The following is a 15,038-nucleotide window of genomic DNA, read 5'->3' on the forward strand; positions in this document are numbered from 1 at the left end:
GTCGTTGGGACTTGAGCATCACCGTCGACTCCATAATCGGATGATTCGACGCTCTAAACATATGTGCAGTGGCTGGAAAAATATACTCCAACAACAATAATCGCACGGACAATATTCCCCTTTCTCCAGGCCACGAACGCCAGCGACGCCCCAACTGGCACGACGGGGACGCCGCCTCGTCTCGCCTCAGCCCTACCCTGATCAACGCGTCAAAGCTTAGCTTGCAGCGATCACACATAGCTTGCTGGTGATGGATGTCCTTGTATTTCCCCCATTCATAGCACAAAGGCAGCAGGCAGATGCATCAGCCAGTCGCTCTCATGACTCGGACTCTACTCCTGTCTTTGGCGACCACATCATCCTTCTTGTTTCTTTTGGTTAACAAGCCAGATGGTCATGCGGTCATACGTCAAAATGTGCGGGATCACACGCGGTTCCACGGAGAAAAGCAGGAGCTGATCAGATCATCAGAGCCATAACTTGGACCAAAAAGGTATGCCTTTGTTAAATTTAATTCAGATAGAAGCCATTGAGATAGGGAGACCGAATTGACCGATGCCCAACTACTCCAGGAATGACGAAAACCACACGGAGAGGATCTTGCAAATGGCATTAGACTCGTGAGCATCCAAGAATATATAGACAATACTGACATACGAGACCCCCGTGCTTTCATGTGGTGTGTGTTACAAATGGTGATGTCCACACAATCATCCCAGCAAATAGCAAGCATGACTAGTTTCAATGAGCAGCTATTGCAGATCTCAAAAGCAAACTGCATCTTTGCCAGCTACATCGAAAGACAGTTCACGCTTTCTATCAGACCCAAATTTGAAAATTGGAACCGTTTCATCTGCTATGGCAGAGCCGCTTGCTGAATCAACAGAGAAAATGAGTCTATCGGTAGAGCTTGATGAGCCAAAGGTAAACTTGGGAATATCTTGGATATCAGCTGGCAGGCTCCTGTCTGGCGGTGAAGAAAAACTAGGCGTAGGAGGCGGTTCTGGAGGCGAAACAGAGGTTTTGGTGACAGGAAATGTGAACATGAAGCCATTGTTTGCGCTTTTATCCAAGACCACTGGAGCTGGTGCAGGTGCCAAGTCAGTTTTCGGAGGATCCCGTGAACTGGTTATTTCACCAATTTCTGTGTTGGCCCTGTAGCTATGGATCTTTAGAGGTGACTCCCCACGCTTAGAGCTGCTTGGAGGTTCCTGAACCTAAACAATAATAAACACACCAACGGAGTGAATAATTGTTCATCGGTTGCTGATACCAAGCATATGCTAAATAAAATACTAAATCCAATCAGTACTGAAGGACTAACAAGAAACAAGTACTAGCAATACAGCAGAACTAAATTAAATGAGTAATCTGAAATCAGAAGAAAATGTTGCAAGAAAACCATTATCAGCATTGCACTACCATGAATCTTTCAGTGTTTTTCAACCTCAGGTTTAAATAATCATTGACTGGATAAATATGAATCCCCAATTGCAAACTCGGTAGATGCACATTTAATAATAGCAACTGTATCAGGTTATTATGCTAGAAAAATCAAAGAGAAACATACCTTCTTTGCATCTGAAACTGCCTGGTAACCACTACCACACTCATTGATGCTGCTCTGTCTAAGACCATTACTAGTGATAGAATCAGGCACTTTGTACTGGCTGCTGATGACAACAGAAGGACCAGTTCTCTTCGCAGTCTGCCTTAGCTCTAGTGGCTTTGTTGTAGGGGAAGGAATTGTTCTCTCGAGATGCTGGAGAATTTTGTGAGCTGTTTGGCTTGACTTGGGATGAACAGATACAGCAGCACGTTTTGAGATATTGTCTACCTCGGACATACGCCCAAGAGTTGAGCCACTTCCTATGGTGCCTTTGCCATGATATCCTTCCAGGCTGAACGCAAGATTCTTCATAGCAGCAGAACCATCACTGGGAAAGAAGGTAGTAGTGCCAACAGTCTCTGCATATGCTCTTTCCGAAGAGGTTGAAGGTTGCATTCCAAGAATGCCACCAGTTGATGCCATTTTATCCTCCATCATTGCCTACAATTGAAAACGGAGATGAGAACAGATGCAGTACATATGTGTTATGTATATGACAATTATGAGTTGAGAGATAACCACAACATCTAATGAGTTGAGACCTCAGCTATCAGCACTGTAAGTTCTAAAGATAGAGACAATGCTTTATCTTGCTTTCAGTTGTGAAACACAGTTAAAGCTTTTGAGGGTCTACTGCATGAACTACAGGAACGTACATCTACTCAGATTTCAAGCTTTTGAGGGTCTACTGCATGAACTACAGGAACGTACATCTACTCAGATTTCAAGCTTTTATATCTAGGAACATATGATCCTGACTCCATCCTAGATTTCTTCTTTGATTAATGAATTGAGTCGGTAGGCCCTCCCATTGCGCATGGCTATAATGACCACACAAGATATAAAAAATGCCATGCCCAGCTACAAAAATGTAGGACCAATCCACCCTGGATGTGCATATTCCTCAAACCTGAGTAGTGAGTACTAACAAACTTATGAAGCAAAAGAGGAAGTCATACTGTAGTGACAAAACCATACCTTACTTCCAACAGGAAAAGGTGTTGAAATTTGTGACCGTCCAGAGGAGTTATTGTAGGTATCGAGATGTCCTGTTTTCTGTAATCACATACAAGACAAAAAGACATAATTATAGCCCTGAAAATGTTCTAATGAGACACATGCCAGAGATCACATGAAAATCATTTTTAAGTAGGCATAGACCTTGACAGATCTTCGGAAGACTGAGCCAGTATAAGGTGAGCGTGAGGAAGCCGGAGGAAGAGTCCTTCCTTTATTACTTTGTGGTGTAAGATAGTGTGGATAATCTCTGACAACTGAACCTGGCCAGCGTACAGGAGAGTCCACAGCTACTTTAGGGAATATTTTTGATGCTGAATTCTCAATATCAACTCCATGACTCAACGCTCTAAATTTTCTCTTTTGGGACTCATGTACAGTTGCCGAGGTCTGGGCTTCCATATAAGCTTTTGCAAGTTCAATGGGTGAAGAAGTAACGTCATGCACCTAGAAAGTGAAATGAAAAGCATGAGTTCAGACAACAGGAGATATTGCAGGGAAGCGAGATATAATCTGGTGTTTCTTAAACAATGTGCATAAAGTTTGCTCCTTCCCACTGTAGCACTGCTGTTGCGCATAAAGAAACCGATACTGTCTTGCAGTTGAATAAAATTACAACAACTTTCACACTTGCAGCATAATTCAGGAAACTATTATACACATGCATGCATATTTAAATTTCATAAGCATATCGCTGGACCTGTAATTCACATCCCATAGACCTGTAATTCACATCCCATAGAAATAAAGGATAACAGTGATAATAGCCTTGGCATATGTTTAAGAACAACATTTGAAAAGAAATGATTAGGAGATGAAGTTGCAGAGATACAAATGATCTTACATTTGACTGTGTAAAGACATCTGTGCCCTGAGTCGATTGAAGATCAACTGGTTTTGCAGGCGTCAACAATTTGTTTCGAAATGGTGTAGCATCAACAACTTTTGCAGAAGACTTTGGAGCTATCTGATCTTCGTCATAAAGATCAGGAGTCCTCGAACGCATGATCTCTATTAAGCGTTCTGTTTCATCCCTGTAGGATCGAAAAGGTTTACATTTAGCTAAGATTTAAAATTTCCGTGAACAGAAGCAAAACTTGGTCAATAAGAATTAAGGAAAACACTAGATAACCAACTGATGCGTAGATATGAAGCTCATGGATAGCTCAAGAGAGTAAGAAACAGATATTTTTCCAATCAATGTGTGTTTTCTCCAGTTAAAAAATCCTTAGAAGAAAAAATAGTGTGTGGAACATCCATTGATGTAACCCTCTTCCAGCCACAAGATTATGATGAGGAAGATTATAGTAATATTGAAAATGAATAAATATTTATTGTTCTGACGGCAATCTTAAAGGTTGGGTCAATTACCCAAACATTAATCCATTACACAAGTTGTGGATTAAACTTTTATCGGTCATAATCAATTATCCGAACATTTCATATATCAGGTTCATTGTGAGAACTGAGTTTTTTAGGACTGGTCCCTATCCTTATTTTATTTTCTCAATTTTAAAGTCACGTGCAAACTGCCCGTCGCGAATTAGCATGGCTCTGAGTTTCTGATTCATGTTTTCATTGTTTTTTCTATCTTATGACTATAAGTGAGTATTTTGTTCTGCATCAGAAAGGAAATATGATTTTGGTTTCCTACATTCTGAGACTTATGAAAGGTTCCAGCAATCAGCAAACACCATTTGAAAATTTGAATTAAATCAGACTGCACAAAGGTCTAAGAGTCCCCAAGGAAACTTGCCTAGAAAAATGCTTCTGTTTGATAATCTTCTCAATCTTAGCGAGTACACTGTCATCATTTGGATTTATGTACATGCCAAGTGACTCCACTGCATTGGCTGTAGAATTGGTATTTGGCTCCGCAGACTCACTCTGCAGTTTAAGGTAGATAGATAGGAGGTCATACAAAGTCACCAATAGATACATCTTGATTGTAAGTCGAATGTAATACTAGTTAGTGGCAATGCTAACAGAGTAAATACAAATAGTTGACTTTGTAGTTCTCAAGCTACATCAGCTCAAACTTGAAATATGTTTATCATCTTTTAGTTCCACCAGTATATGCACTTGAGGATTAACCAATTAGAACATTAACCTGATGGTGGAAATGTAAATTGGTCTATTTTCTAACGATCTAGACAGATGGAGAAGCAAAATTTTAATATTGGATTCTTTTACCATGAACTGAACAGAAAAGGTCTACCTTACAGGATGCGATATTTTACTGATTCATTTGCCCTGAAACATCTTTTTGCTTTAATTCAATCAATCCCCTTTGCACATTACTTAACATGATCTACAATTAATTCTAACTGTGGCAGCATAGCATTTGAGACAATGTAAAGAAGTACTCCATAAGTCATAGGTACCATATCAATAAGTATGAAAGAAGCACTATATGTATAGCATCCATAAGTTATACCAAATCATTAGCATTTAGTAGGCAAGTTAGTGCATTAATAAAACATACTCTGCTTACTTCTTGTGTTGCTTCGATAGGTTCACACTGATCCATTTGATCATTGTCTGCAAACATCACAAATGGCAATGAGGGTCCACATTAAAAGTTGGACATATTTTGCGGAAAGAAAAAATGGAACTGGTTTTGCACTATAAACCAACAAGCATATCAGACAATCCAGGTTTCCGGTTCACGTCATAAATGAAAACTGAATACAGATGGTATGAACAGAGGTAGCTTCTACAATACCCAGATCAACTGAGAAACTGCTTCACTGATGCATACAAAATATTGAATATGTCAACTTAATACCCAATAGTGAACTAAGATTATGGAAACTATGCTTACTACAATAGTGATTGGACACCAGCGCAAGCACGCAGCCTTGTACCTACAACAAGGCTTCTGCTCACAGAGTTTGACAACATGTTGACCTGGCAATCAGCACCAACCATTATGCCCGTTGCGAAGAGCAGAAACGTACTATCTCAAACCGCATAAAATGGCTCAAAACAATATGGACCTGTCAGACCTAAACATCGCCTCAAATGGATCGCATCGGACGAATTTTGAAGTGCTTACAACCCTAAACTAACGGGGAGTTAGGAGATAGAACCGGGGGAGAGGAGGGTACCGGAGGCAGTGTGGTCGCGGGACACGCTGGGGAAGATTCTAGAAGCCACCGGAAGCTTCGGGAGCCACCGCCGGGTGCCCAGCCCGTAGGGCGACGCGCGGTGCAGCCCGCGGCGCGGCGGCCGCCTCGAGGGCCCCCCCGCGCCGCCGCCCGCGTCCTCCTCCGCCGCCTCGGCTGCCGCGGCCGCTGCCTCCGGGGACTGCCACAGCCGCGCATCCATCGCCCCTCTCTCCCACTTCGCCGGTCTCTCGCTCTAGTTGGGTCTGCGTGTTGAGTCTGTGTGCGGCGGCTGGGGGACGGGGCGAACCTGAGGAGTGGACTCGCGTTGGCTATGCTCTTTGTTAATTTTTTTTGACAAATACAGAATAGAAAAGGCAGGTTAGGGCAAAAGGGTTTCAAATAGAATCCCACGTACCTTCCGTTCTTACGGTAACTTTCAAATATTCACCGCTAAAAAAAACTTTCAAATATTCAAATTAAATTTTGAGTCAAATTTTAAAACTAACAATGCAGCTAAGCAGGACCCTGCTTGCGACCCTATGTTATGATTTGCCTGCAAAATGAGGCAATGCCTATCTCGCTCTGCAAAATGAGGCAATGCCTCAAATCCCATCGGGGTTTCTTAAACCGATGAGCAAGAAAATGAGTCTCACTCCATCGACGACGAGCTCAGAACTTTCCTCTCGCCAAGGATAACATTTGTCTTCCTATTTTCTTGCTCCATTGTATTCCTCTCACTGTCGTGCAGACCGTCGTCGTCACCACACAGATCAGCACCGTCGTTGCGACTGTCCTCGCCCAGACCAATGTTGTTGTTGGTTGATGAAGAGGACCGTAGGGTGTCGCCAAGGCCATCACAATCATGAGAGAGGGGTAGAACGCGAATGATGAGGATGTGCCAGCACGATGTTGGTTGTAGAGATGAGCTCGGGTGGGGTAGGAGTTCACAGATCGAGAGGGAAAGGCGGTGGCACAATGGCGAATCGTGAGTCTTTGGAGATGATCGAAGTACTTCCTCCATTCTTTTATAATAATGGAGGTTCACACATTTAAATAATTTACTTTGGTAATCAATTACATCAATTATATGTTGGTTATATGACATGCAAATTATATCATAATTTTCTTGAATACGAATTCAATGCATAATCTTTGTGACACACAAATCGTATATTACCAATCTCACGACCATTAAAATAGGACAGGAAGACTATTTGACATAGTTTTAATAATTTTTCAATAACTTGTAAGTAGACAAATCTCTTGTATTTTTTTCTGAAGTTATGCATACACAACCATTAAAATAAGACAAGTTGTATAGATTCAATAACGTGTTGTTGTATAGCAGTTATGTTGTTACCCTTCATGTCTCGACAATCTATACAACTCGTTCTCTCTCTCTCTCTCTCGCTGCATCCAGTGACCGTCGATTTATAGCTTGTCAAATGGAGGAACCTTCTGTTAAATATTAAACCTTGAGCACGAAGAAGGTTGTTGCAAGATGGTTGGCGAGACACAAATAGCTTCTGCATGATCTTGAAGTAGTGCTGCTACGCGATTGTAGAACTTGGAATAACCAAATATAAAATATCTAGATTATCAGAGGTAGAAACTATATCCACTTAAACGCCATTCTCTTAGGATGCTCACTGCTAACATATACGTGCCATGATCCCGCTTCTTTCTGTTCCCAATGTATATCTTACTTATGTTGACATGACTCTTTTTCACTTCCCGATTCCTTCGTCATCCACTCCCCAAGTCCAATGTGTCACCGTAGAATGACTCTTTTCAATAAGTTTTTATGTAAACATGTCTATCTTTCAAAAAAAAAATATACTATCTCTATCTAGGTCTATAAACCCCATGTATAGTTTAAGTCAACAGCCCCTAAACAAAATAACCGAAACGACAAAAGAGTCAAAAGTTAAATCTGATTGATTTTTCTCGAATCCATATCTCTATGTTATTTTCTAGAAGAAACGCCGGGAGGACCAAAGTCATGGCCTAAAAAAAAGAACTAAAACAAAACAACAAAGTCAAAAACCCCTAAACAAGAAGAAAAAAAACCGTGCAGAAGTTAAAAAGCGGAATTTCAAACATGAATTTGTAAATTTCGACTTTATCACCCGACAAGACACAACCGAAGGATTACACAGAACGAGAGATCCGCGACAGATTCTGCCAAAGAAATGAAAGAAGATCAGAGTCGGATCTACTTCCTCCGTTCTAAATTGTTGCCGAAATATTACACGTATCTAAAATTCTAGATACATTTTAAGAATAGATACATTCATTTTACACAAATTTAAGTCAAAAAATTTATGATAGCGATTACTTTCCGATCCATGGCTATGGCTAGCCGTCGAAGTGGAACACGAACATGCAGACGCAGTTGTGTTGACGCGTCTCCATCTCAAACTGGTCGGGCGGGGTGTGGCTTTCCTTCTCCCGTCACACATCCCAGATCCACCTTTGTCTCCTCGAGTCCTCGTTGCTTTCACCCCCACTCACTCCCCATTCCTACCGTCCCGAAGCCTCTCCTCGTCGCCAGCGCCGCCGCCGCCGAACCCCCATCGCACCGGCCCGCCACCTCGGGAAAGCAGGAACTCCCCTTTGGCGTCCCCCTCTCCTCCCTTGGGTTTGCGGAGAGTGAGAGATCCATCCCGTCCGGCCGCCAGTTCCCTTTCGCTGGTAAGGAAGCCCTAGCCTGCGTTGACTGCTGTTTCGTTTGTGCTCTGTTATTCTCCTTGCTTTGTTGCGAACAATACATTCCAACCAGATCTTTCTTCTCCAAGATCGATCTCGGTTGAAGCTGATGTCATTTCCGCCCATGTGTGTTCGTGTCACTTCACCTGAATCAATGCATTATTAGTAGCAGTAAATTTCCTGCAGAATTTCCGGGGGTTCTATTGGAGTTTCGAGGATGATGAGCTAAAGGACGCATCTCCTGCAAACTGCCGCACTTGGAGTTTTTGTTAAACTGGTGAACAGGCCACTCTAGAGGTGATAGCTCAAGATGGATGCCGTGACCGAGGTTGCCGATGCTATGGGTGCATTGGGCGTTGACAATGAGGCAAGCGGGAAGTTGCCGTCTAATGACTGCATAGAGAAGCAAGGAGAAGAACATGATGCTCAGCCCGATGTGGCGCATTCGGGTGAGAGCGAGGTGATCAATCCATCTGAAGAGGTGGGTGGGGAAGCCACCTCGCACTCGGAGGACATAAAGCCCCGTGTATCAAAGGTTGAGAGTTTGCCCTGTTGATATATTGTCATTGCTGAGGTCTTCTACTGATGGTCATGGTCTAGTGATAGTTGTGTGCTTACTGCCATTTCAATGTGTTTTCAGGGAAGCCAAAGCCGTTCTCCTAAGGTTACTAAATCACAGCGCCAGAGCCCAAGGAGCGGAGATAAGAGTCAAGCTAGGAAAAGCACTCCCGATTCTCTTTATGCGAACGCACCCATTGCACGAGTGTCTGATCCAGATTTAATTGATACGTCTTCAAGCAATGGTGATGCTGATGCTAAGAAAGTAAGTTCATTTTGTTAGCTGTTTTCCCCTATGACTGCATACATATTTCATATAGTACTGAAATGCAGAATTGCTGATCCTTGCAATGTTAGAGACAACAGTATGTGTAATGCATTTCGATCTTACTAGAACTGATTGTGTTCTGAACTTTTGATGCAGAAGGCAGAAAAGAGCAATTTTCGCCCCATTGCCAAGGAGACTTCATCACTTGAGGATTCAAAGTATGTTTTTTGTTTATTCTTGTGTATATCTTTGTTTCTTAGTTGTATCTGTTCTCCAGATTTAACATCCATGATCTCTATGTTCAATAAAGGTAGGCTGTAAACTTTTTCAAATACAGATCAGCACAAGTGAAAACAAGTCTGTCTATTTATAGGCACAGCTGAAGTTGGGGTTGCTAATTTCTTTATTAGCGATGTGATTTAAATGGTTTTTGCTTACCTTAAAGGGCCAGACGCTAATATTATGCAAAAGGATTGCATTCATGCTTGAAATATTCTGGGCTGCTCTATTATTATTCCTTGCATGAACGAAAGGTTACAGCCTCTTGTCTTAAGTTTTGGAGATTGGCCCTGAAGCCAGATATATGTCGGATATCGTTTGCATCCCTAACTTTGATGGACTGGATTTCAGTTTCGCCGTGTTGTTGTCCGCCAGCTTGCCGCATCTAGTATGGCTCCGTAGTGCCTCAAAGGAGTCTATAGCATTTCCTCCCTCCTAGAGAAACTGAGAAGCAGTTTGTCCTCGAGCTGGAACCGGTGATAGCGCCACCGAAATTCAGGAGATCATGGATGTTGGCCGTCAATGCTCCCAAAGACCTAAATTGACTCAGGTGGTTTCTGCTGGTGATGCACCTTCTCATTGAATTAGCCGATCCCAAACACCTAAATTGAGCGTGGAACAAACTACCTCTGATAGAGTTGGTATGATAATGTCATGTAAGATGTCTGTCAAGAGCATAGCAAGTTAGCAACTCCAGGATCATCACCAATATATTCTTTGAGAAGCTCGATACGGAAACACTGTCTCTGATCTTTGTCTGGCAGCTGAACACGATATATGACTCTGTCAATCATCCCTACAATTTTATCTGGCCCATAATATCTTGGTGCCAACTTAGTTCGCCTTGTCTGTGATGCCTGCAGCTGTCCAGTGGTGTAGTCTCAACCACACAAACTGTCCTACTTCAAACTCCACATCATCAATGGACTGGAGTTCAGTTTGGCCGTGTTGCTGTCAGCCGGCTTGCCGTGTCTAGAACGGCGCTTGTACATAGTGCCCCAAAAGGACTCCACAACAATTGTCTCTTCAACACTTATCTGATTCCTTTCCAACTAAGAATTATATTAGAACTTGCTTTTGCCGAAAACTAAAACTACTTGCCTATTCCACTTGGATATGAAAACAGTTTCTTATGTTGTCACATTCACAATCCAAATCCAGGGAGAAGAGGAAAACTCAAAAAGCATCGAACCAATGTTTGGTCAAAAACGATGAAGAATCTACTTGTGAAAGAATAAAACCTCAGAGGGTTGGCAGCACTCCTTCATATGGGTTTGCCTTCAAATGCAATGAGAGAGCTGAAAAAAGAAGGGAGGTAAGTTGCTGTTCCATAATTTTTGCGCCTGAGTTCAGTTATGTTGTCTTGAACATATGGTTACCATCCTTTTGCTTACTCATTGTGCGATTAAGTAGTTCTACTCAAAGCTGGAGGAGAAGATCCATGCACAGGAAATGGAGAAAACCAACTTGGAGGCAAAATCAAAGGTCCGTGTTCTTGTTTCTCATTTACTTGAAATTAATCAAAAAAAATTAATGATCCACTGTCCATTGCATGTGCTGTTTTTTTTATTTGTTTGTTTCTGATGTACAGGAAACAGAAGAAGCTGAACTCAGACAGCTAAGGAAGAGTTTAAATTTCAAGGCAGCACCGATGCCCAGTTTTTATAAGGAACCACCACCTCCCAAGGTTGATTTGAAGAAGGTATCTTAACTGTTGCTCAAGGAGATCTTCCTTCCTTTCTGTTAAGCGAATTGGTTATAGCACGAAATATTTTTGGCAATATCTAGTTGAGAACTCTTTCATGAAAGAAGTCCATTGCTTGTAAATATAACTGAAACCTATAGCTTTGACTGTTAAACGCAACTTGATCTCAAAGTCAGGTGGGAACTCAATTCTTACTAGAATACCCCAACATCTAACCAAAGGATGTTTTATTTATTTATTGTCGGACCAATATTTGCTTTCTTGGTATACAAAAACTTCTGCATTTTTTTGTTGTACTCTAACATTACACACCTACTATAACTAATTCTTATTCCAGCGCAGTTGTAGTGGAGGCGATAGTTACTTCATCAGCTGCTTAGGAGATCTCATTTCTTGTCAATATTATGCAAGTTTCTTTAGGACAGCTAATTACTCAATGACTTTCTCCAGAACCACATGATCCATGTCTCTTTTGCCCACATATTGTATCTGAAACTTAGTTGCTATCCATTTTTTATGTGTACGTTGCAAAAAGATCGTCATGTTTTCTATTAGACATTTGGTTCAAATTACTAGACTTTTTACTTTACAACATGCCTTATTACTTGCAAAGAGAAGAAAAGAAACTACACTTGGTGTGAAGAATTACTACTTATTTACTGCTATTCCTGTTAGATCCCTACCACCAGAGCTAGATCACCAAAGCTTGGCCGTTCAAAGAACACAATATCAGCAGGCACGGAAGTAAGTACTACTTCAAGCCGTCCAGCTCGTCTGAGCCTAGACCAAAAGACCTCCCAGAATAGTGCGAGGACAGCACCTGCTGCAAATGCAGCGAAGAAGCCGCAACGGAAATCTCTCCCCAAATTGCCGTCGGAGCAAACAGGTTCTGTTGACATTGCAGCGTCTATTTCTTCTGCAGAGCAGCTAGAAATTAGCAAGTCAACGGCAGATCCCATTCGGAAGCCAATCCGTGCTCAAGTTACTCCTGATGAACATCCCCAAAGTGGGTAGAAAGCCATCAGAGTCGAGCCCAGTGGAATGAAAGTTGCCTCAGCTTCCAGTATTTTTCATATTTGCTATTTCAATAGTAAACTGCTGGCTGGTATTGCGCACTTAAATTAGTCTAATCACCAGGAGTTTGAAGCATGGCAAGTGCAAATGTATTGTTTATGTACTCAATTTTCGTTCAGACGATACAAGGAGTGAGCACGTTATTTGTAGTTGGCAACAATTGCATATGGCAATCTCGTATTTTCAGGGCTAGAGACTCTTTCTTTCTTCACATGAATTCCCTTGTTCTTCTTTACTGCATATTACTGTGTATTTCTCGGCGGATTCTCTGAACTTTGGATTTCTGTTCCACATGGAAGATGGATCTGCTTTTGCTGAACATGTAAAAGATCTATGCTTATTCCTTGCAAACGGTTCTGAAGTTTAATTCACAAGTTATACATACACACCTGACACCAGTCACCAGGTGGCCAAGAACATTCTACTTCTACATGTACAAGCACAGCAAAACATTACTTATTAAGCTAGATATTTATTTGTTTATTTATCCTACAGCTGCAGCTGCAGGTCTGCTGATTCTAGCAAAGGCTCCTTCCAGATCCATTCATTTTACATGTAACCGGACTTGGTTTATTCAGTTTCCGACTTGCCGGGCCGCGGCCGGCGACTAGAGTGGTTCGCCGGAGGGCCACCGTGGAGTTTCGCGTTCTGCGGCATGTCGTTCTTTCTTCTTCCAGATGCATCATGTTTAGTGGCGGCGAGATGCGATGGGTTCTTCAGCAGCTTAAGAGGCCGCCCTGATGGAAGGAGGCTGAACTGCCCCAAAGAAGGGCGGCGTGGCGGCCGGAAGTGGATGTCCGTCGTCGATGTCATCTTCCTCCTCCTCGGCGTCCCACAGGAAGCCGGCGTAGGATCCCAGCACATAGCTGCAAGGAGAGAGGAAAAGAATTCGTCACAAATCTGACGTCTCGAATGGATGAATCAAATTTGTAACGCATCTGTCGGCAGGCTTCACTGACCAGTCGTCGGGCGCGGCCTGGACGGCGCGGCTGTAGTAGGCGTCGGCGCGGGAGGCGTCGCCGGTGGTCTCCCAGACGAGCCCCGCGTAGAGCGCGAGCGCGTCGCCGTCGCCGGGGTTGGTGACGATGGCGCGCTCGCACAACTCCTGCGCCTTGGCCGAGTCCCCCGCCACCTCCTTGAGGTACCTCGCGTAGTTGCCCAGCGGCAGCGAGTTGCCCGGGTTCGCCCTGATCATCCGCCGGTAGTGCGCGTCCGTGGCGCCCTGGTTGTTGTCGTCGCCGCCGCCGCCCCACCTGCCGCCGCCGCACACCGTGCCTCGCCCGCCGCCTCCGCCGACGCCCTCCTCGAGGAGCAGCGCCATCTGGGCGGCGGGGCCCGCCGCCGCGTCCAGGTCAAGCCCCGTGCTCGTCATCAGCAGCCGCCGAGCGTCCGAGTCTTTCTCTGCGGCCGCGACCTCCTCTTCTTCCTCCTCCTCCTCCTCGACGAAGACGGAGATCCGGGCGCGGGCGTCGTCCTTCATCACGGCCGGTGGTGTCGACGCCAGCAGCAGATCGGCCTCGGACAATGCGCGGCACAGCCGCGGCCCCTGCCTCGGCGCCGCCGGCACCACCGCTACCACGACGTGCTCCGCCGGCGCGCGCGCCGCGTTGAGCAGCGGCGAGGACGCGCTCCGCAGCAGCATCTCACTTCCTTCCGCTGTGCCGCTACTATCCCGCTCGCACACCCTCTACAGGGAAAAAGAGAAAAATATCTCGAGGTTGGCCGTGTAGAGCGTGCGTGCGTCACTTACCGACTGACTGGCTGTCTGACACTGCTGGTAGATGGCGGGCGCCGCTATATATCAGACGGAGGGGGGGTGGCGAGGCACGTGACGCGGTCCGACGTGTTGGGCCTCCAGTGGGCGCAAGCGGTGGTTATCGTCCCGGTAGAGAATGGACGGGCGATATGAGCAGCGGGCTACGCGACACAGCGCCGCTGTTTGGGGGGTGTGGGCGAGTGCGACGGCACGGTGGTTGCTAGCGGTTAAACAGTAAACGCAAGTTGGGCAGGGGCGGGATGAAGTGAGTGCACGGCAGGAGAGGGTTGCCACGGGACACACAGATACAGAGAGATTCCCATATTTGTGATAAGAGTGGTTGGGATCGACCGAGGAAGAAAAATCCACGGACGGGATGGCAACGCGAGATGCAAAACGCCTTTTGCTTGGGTTGGAACGCAGGGGTGCTGCTGGCCGTTGGTGTCCGATTCGCTACAGCGTGTCTGGGTTTGTAGATTTGGGTGACTGGGTCCAACGTGCTCTGCTAAATGTGTGTAGCTGCTAAGACTTTTGGTTTGGGTGGCTGTTACTTGTTGTGGCAATATGGCGTTGCGTCCCTCGAAGAACCACGCCCTGAGGGAAGAGAGATCTTTCTCTGCACGGCGGTGCTCCAAGGGCCGAGCCGTGAATAATGCACCGGAAAGGCTGAAATTCAGATGCACTGTCGCAGGAGGACATCTCCGTACGTGAAACCAACAGATGCGCGCCGAAAAGAAAATCTCGTGGAGACATGTGGCGTGAAGGTGAGGCAGGCGCCACATGTGCAGGCAGAAAATCTCTCCGTACGTCGAAAACCGCTTCCTTTTCTTTTTTTTGCCGAGAAAGGTGCAGCTCCGCTTCTGAGCTGAACCAGGGGGATGCAGTCGAAATAATCGACACGAGCGGGGTTTTTTCGGACAACCACGTAAACCTGCCGGTGGGTCCAGGCCGTT

General features: G+C 44.7%; 3 protein-coding genes across 7 annotated transcripts; 1 reads left to right on the forward strand and 2 right to left on the reverse strand.

The window, feature by feature from the left end:
* Positions 1–575: 575 nt before the first annotated feature.
* LOC100837239 lies at positions 576–6,058 on the reverse strand. 2 transcript variants are annotated; one of them, XM_010229237.3, is made up of 8 exons: positions 5,737–6,058; positions 5,121–5,167; positions 4,383–4,513; positions 3,471–3,660; positions 2,771–3,073; positions 2,588–2,665; positions 1,571–2,050; positions 576–1,217 (listed from the first exon to the last, which is right to left on the reverse strand). In XM_010229237.3, exons 1-8 carry the CDS (start codon positions 5,954–5,956, stop codon positions 765–767), a joined length of 1,902 nt encoding a protein of 633 aa, XP_010227539.1. In that variant the 5' UTR covers positions 5,957–6,058; the 3' UTR covers positions 576–764. The 2 variants fall into 2 exon arrangements, with proteins under 2 accessions (XP_010227539.1, XP_003563652.1); XM_003563604.4 differs by having other exon boundaries at positions 5,112–5,167.
* A 2,075-nt stretch (positions 6,059–8,133) lies between these two features.
* Positions 8,134–12,648, forward strand: LOC100837548 (protein WVD2-like 5). 4 transcript variants are annotated; one of them, XM_010229238.3, is made up of 8 exons: positions 8,134–8,430; positions 8,612–8,980; positions 9,086–9,268; positions 9,428–9,489; positions 10,712–10,865; positions 10,964–11,035; positions 11,142–11,252; positions 11,931–12,648. In XM_010229238.3, the coding sequence occupies exons 2-8, from the start codon at positions 8,756–8,758 to the stop codon at positions 12,267–12,269; spliced, it is 1,146 nt and encodes a 381-aa protein (XP_010227540.1). In that variant the 5' UTR covers positions 8,134–8,430; positions 8,612–8,755; the 3' UTR covers positions 12,270–12,648. The 4 variants fall into 4 exon arrangements, with proteins under 4 accessions (XP_010227540.1, XP_014751925.1, XP_014751926.1 ...); XM_014896439.2 differs by having other exon boundaries at positions 8,615–8,980; XM_014896440.2 differs by having other exon boundaries at positions 8,618–8,980.
* Positions 12,649–12,666: 18 nt separating this feature from the next.
* On the reverse strand, positions 12,667–14,128 carry LOC100833225. The gene is made up of 2 exons (XM_003560555.4): positions 13,289–14,128; positions 12,667–13,195 (listed from the first exon to the last, which is right to left on the reverse strand). Exons 1-2 carry the CDS (start codon positions 13,969–13,971, stop codon positions 13,054–13,056), a joined length of 825 nt encoding a protein of 274 aa, XP_003560603.1. The 5' UTR covers positions 13,972–14,128; the 3' UTR covers positions 12,667–13,053.
* Between the last annotated feature and the right edge of the window lie 910 nt (positions 14,129–15,038).

Source organism: Brachypodium distachyon, chromosome 1 (genome assembly GCF_000005505.3).
Source record: "Brachypodium distachyon strain Bd21 chromosome 1, Brachypodium_distachyon_v3.0, whole genome shotgun sequence".
In the NCBI taxonomy this organism is placed as follows: domain Eukaryota; kingdom Viridiplantae; phylum Streptophyta; class Magnoliopsida; order Poales; family Poaceae; genus Brachypodium; species Brachypodium distachyon.